Source organism: Thamnophis elegans, chromosome 3, assembly GCF_009769535.1.
Source record: "Thamnophis elegans isolate rThaEle1 chromosome 3, rThaEle1.pri, whole genome shotgun sequence".
NCBI classification, from domain to species: Eukaryota; Metazoa; Chordata; class Lepidosauria; order Squamata; family Colubridae; genus Thamnophis; species Thamnophis elegans.
This window is the reverse complement of record NC_045543.1, coordinates 54,068,489-54,083,788: the sequence shown is the minus strand read 5'-3', so window position 1 is coordinate 54,083,788 and position 15,300 is coordinate 54,068,489. Positions and strand designations below refer to the sequence as shown.

The 15,300-nt window shown below is 41.0% G+C and overlaps 1 protein-coding gene across 10 annotated transcripts in view; it reads right to left on the bottom strand.

The window, feature by feature from the left end:
• ZNF462 (zinc finger protein 462) overlaps positions 1 to 15,300 on the bottom strand; it is a 165,833-nt gene that overhangs the window by 70,670 nt on the left and 79,863 nt on the right. For 7 of the 10 annotated variants that reach the window (XM_032214533.1, XM_032214537.1, XM_032214541.1 and 4 more), the window contains exons 6-7: positions 6,160 to 6,195; positions 5,531 to 5,649 (exon numbers count right to left, since the gene is read on the bottom strand). In XM_032214533.1, the coding sequence (XP_032070424.1) occupies positions 5,531 to 5,649; positions 6,160 to 6,195 (155 nt within the window). The remainder of the gene's footprint in view (positions 1 to 5,530; positions 5,650 to 6,159; positions 6,196 to 15,300) is intronic. The other 3 variants (XM_032214536.1, XM_032214538.1, XM_032214543.1) reach the window with 1 other exon arrangement.

Here is a 15,300-nt window from a genome sequence, read left to right as displayed (position 1 = left end):
CCAAGATCTGATGGATTTCATATAATAATGCTTATTTAGGGTAATTGTTTATGATGAACAAAATTTCAGTTTAAAAAACAAGGTGACATTCAGGTGGAGGAAAAGATGGCTGTTTCAAGACATTAAGCATGAAAGCATGATGAATGATAAATGTTTTCAAGAACTACTATATGAACACAAGTCATTTTTTTCTATTGAGTCGGACTAACATTTAAGGATCAGGTCTGCCCATTCAACCTTCCTGCCATTCAACCGGGGGGGGGGGGGGGAGGCTACAAGGAACTCACAAAATAATATGATTGAAGGGATATTTATTGCATGGAATATTTGTTGTTGTGCTGTCAAAGTCAGTTTTGATTCATGGTGATTGCCTAAACAAGTACTGCAGTTTTTGGCAAAAGTTTTGGAAAGTGATTTGTCATTGCTTTTTTCTAGTGGTGAGAGAATGACTGGCCCAAAATTTAAGTCACACTGCCTAGGCACAACTAGAACTCACAGTCTCCTAGCTTCTAGCCGGGGGCCTTAATCTCTATACCAAATTGTCTCTAATGTGAGAGATTGTATATTGTACATGATCATGTCCTAGGATAATGTTGCAGGATCCAATCTGGATTGATCACCACGACCAGCAATGTTCCCTCTAATTTTTTTTCAGTGTGAGCGGAAAAGTATAGTGTTTGAGCGGCACATTTTCATGCCTGAGCACCTGAATTTTTTTCACATATGTCACCTAAGACAACAACAAAATCAGTATTATTTGAAACTCAAAGTTATGTTTATTCAAGGTACCCGCTTAATTAAAAGTGTTATATAATATCAGTATCACTTAACAACGCTCCTGCTTAGCAACCAAAATGTTGGCTCAGACAGTCTGGCATTTGAAGCACGCAAGTCTTAAAGCTGTTGTTACAAGACCCTTGCACCCCTAACCCTTTAGGGAAAAAAACCCCAGGGGTTTTCAAACATGACAGCTTTAAGACTTGTGGACTTCAACTCCCAGAATTCCTCCCTGAGGGGAATTATATATTTGGACTGTTTCATAGTTACATTAGAGAACTACATTGTTAGAACTTAGCACAAAAGATACCTTTTATCTGAAAATCCAAATAGAGTAAACCTGCTATTATCCCAGAGCACTAATTTCATTTGTCCCAATCTGTTTTACGAGTCTGTATTAAAATAGATAGAAATATTTTCACTAAATTTTGTAGATCTATATTTCAGGAACCTATCAGAAGTTAGGGCAAGATAAGAGTGGAAGAATGAATTTTGTTGCAGGTCATGGGGATTTTTTCAGCATCTTAAAAGTGGAGCGCATGTGCATTGAACTAGCAATACCCATTTAATAACAAAAGGAAATGGCTGAATTAAATTTGGTAAAGTTGCAAGCGAGCTGTAAAAAGCTTGTGGTTTTTAAAATCATAGAATCAGAAGGGATACTGGAGGTCTTCTAGTCCAGCCCCTTGTCCAAGGCAGGAGTCTTTATATCATCTGAGACAAATGGCCATCCAGTCTTTTGAAAACCTGCAGCAAATGAATTAAGATTCCATTGATTTTAATTGTTCTTACTGTCAGATTTCTCCTTATTTCCATCTTGAGTCTCCTGACAAGTTTCCATTGCTTCTTGTCCTGTCCTCAGGTGCTATTGCTGCCACCTCCTCCTCCTCCTCCTCCAACAGCACCAACACATTTGCTGCCCAGCGCTGCGGCTGAGGTGAAGCCGCCGAAGCTCCCGCTGGCGCCCCCGCAGCGTTGGGCGGAAATCCGGCAGTGCTGTTGGAGGAGGAGGAGGCGAACCAGCCTGCCACCGCCGGCCACCGCCAGCCCCGCTGCTCTTCCCGCCCCCTTCCCAGCCCCACAGTCCAGCGGTCGCAGCAGAAGCAGCCCCGGGTCTCCGCTGCCGCTCCCCGCATTTTCTGGATGGGGATCCCTTGGAACGGGGATTCCTTCCTGCGAGACCCTGTCCAGAAAATGCGGGGAGCGGCAGCAGAAACCCGGAGCAGTTTCTGCTGCGACCGCTGGACTGTGGGGCTGAGAAGGGGGCGGGAAGAGCAGCGGGGCTGGCGGTGGGCGGTGGTGGCAGGCTGGTTCGCCTCCTCCTCCTCCAACAGGCAACAGCACTGCCGGATTCAGTTGCAGCCGCCTGCAAAGGACTTCCACACGTTTCCTTAAGAAATCTCTGCGCGGCAGATAAAAACTGCTGCGCGGGATTTTCTTGCAACGTGCGCGGCCGCGCACGCGCGCACCTTAGAGGGAACAGTGACGACCAGAGGTTTAGCTTTTCAAGCTTCCAGACCAGAGGTGGGTTTCTGCTAGTTCACCCCAGATCGGGCAAACTGGTAGTGGCGGTGGCTGGAAGCTCCACCCACTCGCTTCTGCGCACGAGCAAACCGGTAATAAAATAAATTGAAACCCACCACTGTTCCGGATTTGTGCTGAAGCCCATTCTCAGGGTTCTCTCTCACCAGAAATTCCCTGAGGTTGGCCTTCAGCACAAGACTGAAAGCTCAGAAGATTAAACCTCTGGTTCAAGGGACCAACTCAGATTGGATCCTGCAAATGAACTGCTGATAGAAATCCCATTTTTCTGCACCAGGAAACAGGAGATACCCATATAAGTGAGAACACCCACCATGACCTGATTCTAACATTTCTTCTAAATACAATAGACCAAAATACACACTTCAGCCAGAAGTTACAACATGAGAATAAGAATTGACAAGAGGAAAACAAACGAGAGTTCCTTTGCTAAATATATTTATAAACAAGCACATCAACCAACTGTTCCAAATGCTTAAATACAAAAAGCAAAAATGACAAAGTCTACACCAGGATGTTCATTCACAAAACAGAAGTTCCATAGAGATGAATGTTTAGGATAAAGGTTAAAATAACTAAAGCGCTCTGCATTCCTCAAAGTGAGTTATGTAGAAGAAAAATAAAATAGAATATAGAGGTCACTGGAGAATAGTCTCAGTTTTTCAGTACAGAAAGGTATTATTTGATTCCTCCATTAAGACAGCAGCATATAACCCCAAAATACACTTCAGCAAGACGCTAAATGCTTCCAGCCTTCCTGCTCTACTTCTGGTTATGCAGCTAATAATTAACAACCCAAAACAAACCCTTTGACATTAAAAAAAAGAAAAAGATATTGTGCAAACAGACAATTAATTGGCCAAAACTCTTTCTGAAGGATTAGTTGCAAAATATACATTTGGTCAAGAATCTCAGAAAAGCTAAAGAAAATATCAGTAGCAAATCAAATGAATAGGATCTGTGGGTATGAAGAAATATAATAGCATTTCAAAAGCAGCACTTCCTTTGTTTTTAAAAAAACTTTTCAAAAGAAATCCCCATATCCAGTCATTTTCCATTTAAGAGTCAACTGAAACAAACATCTAGTAATATTAAAAAATATATGTTGCAACATAATTGGGCTCATAAGTACAACTTTATTACGCTAGAATAAAGGATGAATCTAGTTTAGTCCAAAAGTCCCTTTCAACTATATGATTCTAGTGTACATTTACAGTGCTGAATAAATGTTTTCAGGATATGTATAAGCAAGTGTACAAGCAGCCACCGTTCCTCTGCTAACTAGATAAAAGAGCTGGGATTCAGAGACACTGCACAGAAATTCCCTTAATTATTAAGATTATTAGCCATGAAGATAGCTCATGTATATGAATGTGCTCAACCCATGTTTGAAACCATCTGGGCTATTGGCCAATACTGTTATCTAGTGCTAGAAAATTCCACAAGTTAATTCTGTACTCAATCAAAATAGAATTGAATAAAAATAGTGCCTCTGTCATGTCTAGCATTGAAATAAAATACCAGTTTTGAATAGAAATGTAATCACAGAGAAAAAAAAATCAAGGTAGAAATAAGTCATATAATCCTAATGGGTAAACTCTGGTAAAACTGTAGCAGCACATAACACAATGAAAATCACATAACCACATCTTGATACTCATGACTATGTTAAAGAGGAACACAAACACTGAAAATTGCATGCAAGTATTTTTAAGTTATAACATTGGCTAAACATTCCTGAAAGAACATAAACTGGAATGATTGTCTTCAGGGCACACCTTCAATATAATTTCCTAAAGATCTGATCTAAAAATTATAGAGAGTTATCACTCAATTATCACTCCTGGAAGGAGTTTGGAAATTTGAGTGATGGGGCCAATCTACCCTCTTCCTGACCCAATTTTTTGGGGACTAATTGATACATGAAACCAAAGCTTATAAAAAATGAACCTGTAATAGGATAGGACATAACAGCCATCAAGTACTATGCTATACTTATTGAAGAACTAAGACTTACAAAAACGATCATAGACACAACTATAAAAAATAAAATTTGCAAGTATTCTTACTTATTTTAAGTAAGAGGTTTCAAACTATGTTTGTTTTAACAAACTTGTATCTTTCTCAACAACATTAACTTTGAAGACAAATCTCTGAAGCCCACAGCTATTATTGAAATTCTTGGTTTTGAAATGTATGCCCATAAATTAAAGAGTTAGCAGGCTGTACTTAATTATTTTCAAGCTATCGTTAATTATGTAGCTGATGAAGAACACAGTCAAAATTATAACTGTCAGATTAAATTCTCATTTAATAAAGTCACCTAACTTCTCTGTGCTTTACTAAACAGACTACACATTGCAATACTTACTAGAATTTTGGTAAACCATTGGAATTGGAAGTTTCTGAATATTGCTTATTAAAATATTCATGGTTTCCCACAATTTTAAAGGAGTCCATCAATTCAAAGGTTATAAAGTCTTCCCAGAAGGTCACCAAGGCTCCCACCTATCAGATTCCTATCTGAGCCTATCTGGGATCAGAATGTGATTTCTTAGAATACAAATGCTTCAAAATGTACATTTAAAGCATGACGATCTGTCCATGAATGTATCTTAAAGTGTGCACTCCATTCTTGTTGCTTATTCTCACTGAACCATGCAGCGACATTCTATGTCCCTATCCTCATAAAAGTGTACGATATGGGATCTTCGCACAGTAACCAAAAAGCAGACTGTTAATGTAAACACTAAATTATACCAAACAACAAAATACGCAAGGAATAATGGCTATGACTAGGCTCAAAACAAAGTGTAAAACTACACCACATAATCTGAATATGAACATTTGGCACAGGTCTTTTATTTCAACCTGTTTAACATTTACTATTCAAAGGGGCTGGCTGTTCTGCTGTAGCCTAAGCTCTTAATTCAACCTCTTGCCCTGGTTTCCACCCTAGAAGAAGTTTAATTATGGCTCTGGAATTAAGTTCCAGCCTGTGTCTAATTTAGGATCACCTAAATTGGTTCAATTCCAGTTTAAGATTTGCTGAATGGAGAATTAGCTTAACTTAAGCACTTTTCCCCTAATTGGCCCCAAGGCTCACTTTAAGGCTGCAAGCTACTGTTAATTGATGAGGCTACAGCAGCAGAAAACAGCAAGGGGGGTCGGGGGAAGGAAGGGGACCTATGAAACTGAGGAAGAGACTTACCAGCATGGACTTTGAGTAGGTGAGTTTTCAGCCGGCTATTATAGGAGGACTTGAAAGGGCAGAGTTTGCAGCGGAATGGTTTGTGATGTCCGTGGTGTGCTTGCATATGGCGATCCAAACTTGGCAGGAGAAAAGCAGCAATGGGAAGCAAAAAAGAAAGAAGCAAAAATATCAATCATTTCAACCAGTCTGGGATGACTGGAAAGACATTTACTGTACTGCCTGCACTGACACAGATTCATTTTCTTTTCAAAGAGAAGGTGCACTGCGGAAGAGGTGCAGGAGCATGAATATTATATTATTTATTGGATTTATATCCTGCCTTTTGTTCAGGAGCTGAAGGTAGCGTACTTAGAGCTCCTTCCTCCAATTTCCCCTTCAATAGTGTCACCATGTGCTAGGTAGGACAGCGGGTGAATGATGGGCCCAAAGTCACCAGGGAGCTTACACAACTGAGAGCAGGCAAGAAACTGGTCTCTCCTCTCCTAATCTAATACCTTCACCACCACTAACCCACTGAGCTGCAAGCCAGATCTCTCCAGTGGCCCCATCAATGGGTTAGAAAGCTCAAGCAGTAGCAATTCAGGGCAGAAAGAAGAAAGAAAAGGAGAAGCATCACACAACTGTACCTCTGCCAGAAGAGTGGATATGAGTCTCCTGAAGGGCTGAGGAGGAAAGGAAGAAAGTGGTCACCTATATCCAATATGTTCCCTGGTCAAATTAGCTTCTCCTCATGGGACCGTGTACATTGGTCCTACAACTGTCTGTGGCCAAGGTCCATCTTTTTTTTAAAGACTAAAGTCTCAGCTCACAAGGCCCAAGGTAACCACTTCTTCTATCTCCACTATATCAATAGCACTTATATACTGGCTCATAGTGCCAGTGCTATTTATAGTACTCTCTAAGTGGTTTACAGAGTCAGCATTCCCTTCCCCCCCAACAATCTGAGTTTCTCAATCAAACTACTGGCAGTCAGCAGAATTAGCTTGCAATACTGCATTCTAACCACTGTACCACTACTATAGTTACACCATTGATAACATGAAAATGATTCAACTGAGAAGCTGTATATTGTTCATTTATTAGATCTGTTAAGGCCACCCAACTCTACGAAGACTCTTGGAAAAATACTGTTAAGTCCAATGCATATATTAAAAAATAACTAATAATTACATCTCTGGACCAAAACAAGACTCCCAAAATGAAAAATAAAAACCTGAACAGGAGTTCTACAAACACTTTAATTTCAAGCCAGGAGCACAGGAGTTTTCCAGGAGACTTCTGGAAATCAAGAAGAGACGCAACTGTGTGTATTTCCAAGGGATTACAGAAGCCAGGGCGTGTTTTTTACACACACACTAAGTACCAGGGCTAAAGAAACTGTGAATTTTATCTAATGCTTGCCTCTTTTTACACACACAAAATTTTAGACGTTGAAAGCACCACCTTTCTAATTTTATCCGTAGTTTGCATAGTTGAATATGGCTGTAGTATGTTACTATGAGAAGAGGTAGGTGACTTTCAATAGCTATCCTCTTTGTAAATATGCAGTAGCATCAAATACTTCTTTTTTCATCTAACCATTGTACATATATTTCAGTCTTTCTTAGCTGAAATAAAAATATTCAGCAGACAGTTGAAGTCCCTGCTTCTTACCAGGAGAAAAAAAAATCCTGTGAATTTTTGCACAAAAGAAGACATTTTCCTAGGAGTGCTAGATCCACAACTCCTATTTAATTGAAAAAACTGAACAACTAAGATGAAATTAGGATTGTCAGAGCCGCCTGTAGAATATGAATAAAACAGATCCATTCAAAATATTGATTCCAACAAAAGTAAGGCGTATCTCCCAAAAGTCATGCCAATATGTGGGAGAAGTTGGTTTCCTCTTTGGCTACGTATCTGAACAGTAAGAAATGCCCGTGCTATAAATTTTCATCCCCAGGTGAAAAGTATCTCCAGTATTTTTAATTATTCTCTGCTGGGCAGAATGATCACCACAGAAGTAAAATAAGACCAACTATTAAAATATAATTTAAAATTATTTCATAAAAAGTCAGCAACCAGAATGGCTGGTAATGACAATCTAAATGAAGAGCAGGATTTTTCTCCAAAACCTTTCAAATGAATGTTTTAGAGCAGGAGTGTCACATGCTGGCCATACCCACCCCAGCTCCGTGAATGGGAAAACCGCCATGAAATGGCAACAAGACGTGGCGAGTTTGACACCCATGTTTTAGACTGTCCCAAAGCTTCTTTGAAGCTCAGATTTGCAAAGCAACTACATCAAGTTGCTTCTGGCTGACTCTATGCATTCAGATATAACCTCTTCACTGAAAAAAGTGCAAATCGCACACCTGAACAAAGTGTGTTCCATACATTCTGAAGCCATCTTTCAAACAATTTGAAAGCTGTTGTGGAAAACACCAAATAGCCAGAAATATGTATAAACCTAATAATTTTCTGGGGTCCTTCAGATGAGGGAAAAGAAATAGGAAATACTAGTTTATATTTTCACTTAATAATAGTTCACCATTACCGTAGTTCAAACTGAAAACTGGGACTAGTTTTATTTATGTCTGGTAAAACAAATTAATTTCTTACCTTAATTTTCACTAAACAAATTTAGCTACAATTGTTAACTACAATTTAAAGTTAGATGATATAATAAACTATGACTGAACAAATATGGAAGTTAAACATTCTGAATTTTTAGCTATTCCACCAAAGGACCAGAGAAAGTACGAAGAAAGAATTCATTAATAGATCACTAAAATTGACTAAGTATTATGTTCATATGCAAGATGTCTGTCAGCCTCTGCTTTGCTGCTGCTTCGGCTGCCATTGAAACAGGGAGGGGGGGCATGGTGTTTGGGAAGGGAATCATTATGTGCTGGAGGAAGATTCTAGACGCTGGCCTGACCATCTCATTGCGCATGCAGAGGAAGGGAGTTTCCTGCCAAGGTTAACTGTCCAGCATTCCATCCTGGTGATGATTTTTGAAGATATCTCCCACCTGACAGTTGGGTGAATTATAATTGGACTATGGACTGGGGTGCCAAGGGGAGGGGATTGAACTATACATGATATTCTTTGCTTTCGCGACTAATTAACCAGATTCAGCTTTGCTTCGCTACTATTTGTTTGTAATTAGTAAAAGTACACTTAATCTCAAGCAAATGGAGTTGAGTGGTTTATTTCCTGATTATTAAATGAAGTGGCATCTGACAATAAGCTGAATCTCACCTCGCACCCAACCCGGAGCGAACAACTTCCGAGGGGGGTGCCCTCATAGAAGAAAAAGAAAAATGTCTTTACATGAAAGCGACCAGGAAGAAGACATGGGTGCAACAGCAGCACCATCTTTAACAGAAATGCTAGCTGACCTGAGAGTGGAGGAGCCTGCTGTTCGACCCAGATGGACTTGGGGTGTGGGACAGAAAGAGGAACCTGAGGAATTACAAACTGGAGTCACGAGAAGGAGGCCAAGAAAAACCCCAGTTGCTGACTGGAGTGGCTCTCGAGAGGAAGATTACAAAATGTCCCAAGCCATGAGACTCCTCGAAGAGGCATGGAGTGAACGCCGGATTCGAGAGAGAGCTGTGGAAAGGGAACCGGCAGAGGAACTGGAAAAAAGGTACCCGCTGCATAGCTTAAGGGAGACTGGAGGGGCCGAAGGGGGATGTGCGCAAGAAAACCCAGCACTGACCTCCCCCCCTGCGGCTAGAGACATTCAGAGAGCAGGGGGGGGGCAGGCGATGCCGGATGGCTAAGGTCCCACCCTTAAGCGTAAAATATGATGGAAAGCCCAGCGGCCTCAGGTTGTTTATTATTCAGGTCTGGAATTATGTGGAAATATATGGACCTGATTGGTTACTAATGAATCTAAAGTGAGAATAGTGTTAATGGCCTTGGAGAAGAAAGCAACTGGATGGTCGGATTACATAATAGTAACTTCCCTCTCTTGAGGAATTTTGATGACTTTATGGCAGCAATGAGGAGAAATGAGGATTTGCTGATGGCTTGAATAAAGATGCTTACCAACAATGCATAAACAGGCGCATTCCCCGCCGTTTGGAGCCCTGGTATGAGAGTGCTGCAGATATTGAGTTTGACTTAACCAGGCTTCGTTGCATGGATGAGGGAGAAGTTGAGAAATGCCCTCCACCCCTCAAAACCCCCCTCCCAAGAAGTGAAAAGGGGGGTAGGGGAATTTTTGCAGGCAAGCCCAAGCCCTCCGCTTGTTTCCACTGTGGAAAGGAGGGGCATCGTGCTGTAAATTGCCGAGTGAAGCTGACCCACTCCGCTCCACCCCCCGGAGGGAGAGGAAACCTGAGAAGCCTCCAGGCAAGAGAAAGGGGCCGCCTTTGCTGGGGAAGATGTTTCTCGACGCTTCAAGCCAGAGGAGGGGGGAAGCGGAAGTCCCAGCTCATCTGACAACAGTGATGACGAGGATTCTCATAGCTGGGTAAGTTCGCACTCTGGCCCTATTCTTATTCCAGTCAAGCTTAGAGTGCCCTCTTCTGGCGCAAAAGAAAAACTTATGGCTCTATTAGATTCTGGGTGTTCCCATTGTATAAGCTCTGAAATGGTTGAGAAGCTGGGCTTGAAACTAAAAACTTTGAAAATCCCTATTGCTTCTTGCCAAATAGATGGCTCTATTGCGGGGGGTGGTCCTGCTCAACCCATTGAGATGTGGATGGGTACCAACCAGGAAATAATAACTTTTGTTGTGGCGCCTGGGATGGACCGGCCCCTTATTTTAGGACTCCCCCGGCTCTGTAGATGGAACCCACGCATTAACTGGAGAGAGGGGTGGTTGCGAATTCGGACAGCCACACCCCCTGAGGGGAAAGTTGAAGCTCCAGCCTCTGATATACTACCCCCACACTGGCAGCCAGGGGGCAAGAGAAAATTGAGGGAGAGGAAAAAATACCAAGGGAATATTGGGACCTCAAAGATGTTTTTAGTGAAAAATCTTCTGATAAATTACCCCCCCCCCCACAGACCCACAAATTGCACCATTGATATTTTACCTGCAGTAAAGCTTCCAAAGCCCCAAATATATTCAATGACCCCTAGAGAGATGGAGGAAATGAGGAAATTCATTGATAAAAACTTGGAAAGGGGATTCATTGAACCAGCAAGGCCCAAGATAGCGGCCCCAGTATTGTTCAGAGAGAAGAAAGATGGCTCCTTCAGATTATGTGTTAATTTCAAAAACTTAAACTGCATCTCTGCTCAGAACCTCTACCCCTTACGACTGATGAAGGACATGCTGGCCCAACTGGGGAAGGGCTGGATTTTCACTAAACTGGACCTAAGGGAAGCGTACTATAGGGTCAGAATTAAAGAGGGGGACGAATGGAAAACTGCTTTCAACTGCCCCCTTGGTTGCTTCCAATTTCGAGTAATGCCATTTGGCCTCCAGGGGGCAGCAGTCTTCATGCAATTGATTAATGAGGTTTTACATGACCATCTTTACAAAGGCATAATGGTCTATCCTTTTGTGGTTATCAGCACAAATAAAAAAACACAAATATAACAAAGGCAACAGTAAAAAATGTTGGGTTTCTGTCGTGATGGACTCTTGTGACGAGCCGAAGGACAGATGATGGAAGCAGTTAGCTTCCTCCCATAATTGGGGCTTACCAGGGGTTGTAGAAATCTAATAGATACCTTTCACCCTGGCTTCGCTGATAACGGATAAGAGCCTATGGCCTAATGGCTAAGATCTCTGCCTAGTGTGCCTAGTATGCCATATAGCCCAGGTTCAAATCCCAGTAAGGGTATGGCTAGCTGATGAGAGCTAAATAGCTTGAAGATCTATACTAGTCTCCCTTTATTTATTTATCAGCACAAATTAAAAAAACACAAATATAACAAAGGCAACAGTAAAAAATGTTGGGTTTCTGTCGTGATGGACTCTTGTGACGAGCCGAAGGACAGATGATGGAAGCAGTTAGCTTCCTCCCATAATTGGGGCTTACCAGGGGTTGTAAAAATCTAATAGATACCTTTCACCCTGGCTTCGCTGATAACGGATAAGAGCCTATGGCCTAATGGCTAAGATCTCTGCCTAGTGTGCCTAGTATGCCATATAGCCCAGGTTCAAATCCCAGTAAGGGTATGGCTAGCTGATGAGAGCTAAATAGCTTGAAGATCTATACTAGTCTCCCTTTATTTATTTATCAGCACAAATAAAAAAACACAAATATAACAAAGGCAACAGTAAAAAATGTTGGGTTTCTGTCGTGATGGACTCTTGTGACGAGCCGAAGGACAGATGATGGAAGCAGTTAGCTTCCTCCCATAATTGGGGCTTACCAGGGGTTGTAAAAATCTAATAGATACCTTTCACCCTGGCTTCGCTGATAACGGATAAGAGCCTATGGCCTAATGGCTAAGATCTCTGCCTAGTGTGCCTAGTATGCCATATAGCCCAGGTTCAAATCCCAGTAAGGGTATGGCTAGCTGATGAGAGCTAAATAGCTTGAAATAGATCTATACTAGTCTCCCTTTATTTATTTATCAGCACAAATAAAAAAACACAAATATAACAAAGGCAACAGTAAAAAATGTTGGGTTTCTGTCGTGATGGACTCTTGTGACGAGCCGAAGGACAGATAATGGAAGCAGTTAGCTTCCTCCCATAATTGGGGCTTACCAGGGGTTGTAAAAATCTAATAGATACCTTTCACCCTGGCTTCGCTGATAACGGATAAGAGCCTATGGCCTAATGGCTAAGATCTCTGCCTAGTGTGCCTAGTATGCCATATAGCCCAGGTTCAAATCCCAGTAAGGGTATGGCTAGCTGATGAGAGCTAAATAGCTTGAAATAGATCTATACTAGTCTCCCTTTATTTATTTATCAGCACAAATAAAAAAACATATATATATATATATATATATATATATATAGATAGATAGATAGATAGATAGATAGATAGATAGATAGAGATAGAGATAGAGATAGATAGATAGATAGATAGATAGATAGATAGATAGATATATATATATATATATATATATATATATATATCTTTGGTACGATAAATTCAAAGTAATATAACTTTTATCAATACTGAGGTGAGAATATAAGTATAAAATTAAAAACCTGATTACCGTATATACTCGAGTATAGGCCGACCCGAATATAAGCCGAGGCACCTAATTTTACCACAAAAAAACTGGAAAAGTTATTGACTCGAGTATAAGCCTAGGGTGGGAAATGCAGCAGCTACCGGTAAATTTCAAAAATAAAAATAGATACCAATAATGTTTTTGAATATTTATTTCAAAGAAAAACAGTAAACTAGCGGTGTATTCAATGAAATACTTCACTCACCTCATGATGCTGATGTCCCGCTGTGATGATGATGTCCCGTGCAGCCGCGGGAGCGATGTCCCGCCTCCTATGACACACGGCACAGTGATTCCTATCATTGGATCACTGTACCAGAGGAGGTGGGACATCGCTATGTGGCTGCTTGCCATAATAAGGAGGAGGTGGGACATCGTTGCAGAGCGGCAGGAGGGGGAGGAAGGGGAATCGTAAGACAGCCCTGCATTACATTAGAACGTGAGGAGGGGGGATGGTGTGGTGCGCGCTGTGCGGCAAACTGACACAGAGGGAGGGGAAACTCACAGGGGCACTGGGCCATTCACGAGTGTCACCCAGCGGCATGGCCCCGCCCCTTTTTCTCCTCCATTCGGGCAAATTTTTCACTGACTCGAGTATAAGCCGAGGCGGCTTTTTTCAGCCCAAAAAGTGGGCTGAAAAACTAGGCTTATACTCGAGTATATACAGTATTTCATTATTATTTTTCATTGAATTCATAGAATATAAATATAATTTTGATTAATGTATAGCTTGGAGAAGTATATTAATGAAGAAAAAAATACTGAAGAATGAACAAACAAATTATCTCAGGTGCTTTATTAAAATACTGAGAATAGTATTTCCACAAAATGCTTTATTTTATTAGTGGGAGACTTATCCTAAAGGAAATCCTGTACGTTAAAAAAAGTACAAGTTTAAAATAATAAAATGGAGCCAAAAGGAGTTTATTTTAAATTTAATTTAAAACACTTTTAAAGAATTGTTTCAAAAAAGAACCAAAAGGGTAATCCTATCCCTGTCTCCACTTAAAATTAGCCCCCTAGTGGCTTCGTTTTTCTTTTCAAAGGGAATTAAAAAAAAAAAACTCATCCTAGGAGACTGACTCAGGAGGACTAAAATACAAGAAGCTGATGTTATCGAGAAAGAAAAATCTGAGAGAAATCTAGTAATAGCTAACTACAAATTGGCAGCCTGCATGACAGTCATAAATTATTAACATTGATGTTATTAATATAATAATCTAATATTACTATTATATTTTTATTCCACCTTTTAGTTACACACACATACACAAAAGCAAACAATGCCCTTGTCTCTGATTTTCTTCAGAACAATAACCTTGTCAGGTGGGTTAGACTGAGAGTGAATGACTCCTCTGAAGTCACTCAGCCAGCTTTCATAATACTAAGAGTATTATCCAGATTGTAGGCCTGTGGAGATGACCTAGAGATGCATGACAGAGACAATGTCTTCTTTGTTTGGGCAAGGAGGCAACATGACTTGCCTCAGGGAACCTTTTGGCATCCATTTGAAGGTTTCCTGTTGTATCTTGCTTTTCTCAGCTGCAAACTCAAGAAAATGACATCAGCAGGATTGGAAAAGGCTAAGAGGACTACATTCTCTTGCAGTTTCCTTCTAGTCTTCTCCAGTATTCGCAAAAGCCAAAATAGGCTTCTGGGCAGCTACATGCAGAAGCCTTATCTGACTTCCCCAAGTGGTGAAGGATGCTGAGGAAAGGCTGCAAAGTGGAACAGTCTGGAACAACAAGGTCGCTTCTCTTTACAAGAAATGGCTTGTTGCTTCACAAGCAGCTTCAAAGTAATGCTTCTCTCAAATTTTTGAAGCATCCTTTTCTAGAAATGCATGATCTCAATGCGCAGTGCACTTGAACAAAAGTGTATCCATTTCTATGGTTGATAGAAAGGCTGAACCTTGAAGAACTCTAGCTAGTAACACTAACAATGCAACCCTCACATCTCCTCAGAAACTTAGGATCAGAGCAGTTTAAGGATGGATACCTTAAAATGGGTTCCCTGCTAATAGCAATAGCAATAGCAGTAGACTTATATACCGCTTCATAGGGCTTTCAGCCCTCTCTAAGCGGTTTACAGAGAGTCAGCATATTGCCCCCAACAATCTGGGTCCTCATTTTACCCACCTCGGAAGGATGGAAGGCTGAGTCAACCCTGAGCCGGTGAGATTTGAACCGCTGAACTGCTGATCTAGCAGTAGCCTGCAGTGCTGCATTTAACCACTGCGCCACCTTGGCTAAGGATGTAGGGAAAATCTCCACGGACAGTATTGACAAGATGCCAAACTGCAGGATAAATATTTGTTCTGATATCTGCAAGATCTCACATTGAAGGATTTGGGAATGTCTTACAAAGAACATTTCCACCACTCTGATGGTGGAAACTCTGCACGTTCCTAACAGCATTAGACAACTCTTCACTGGATGAATCTCAGATTTTTATCTGTACCAAGGGAAAAAAATATCAGAAAATGGAAAGCTTTTGCTCGTATAGTTAAGACTGCCTTGTTTTGGTTCCAGATTACAATGACAAAGCTGACAGAATGAAATTCTCCCTCAAAATTGTAGCGTGACTATAATAGTTTAAGGCTACCTTCAATTCAGTGCCTAATGTTT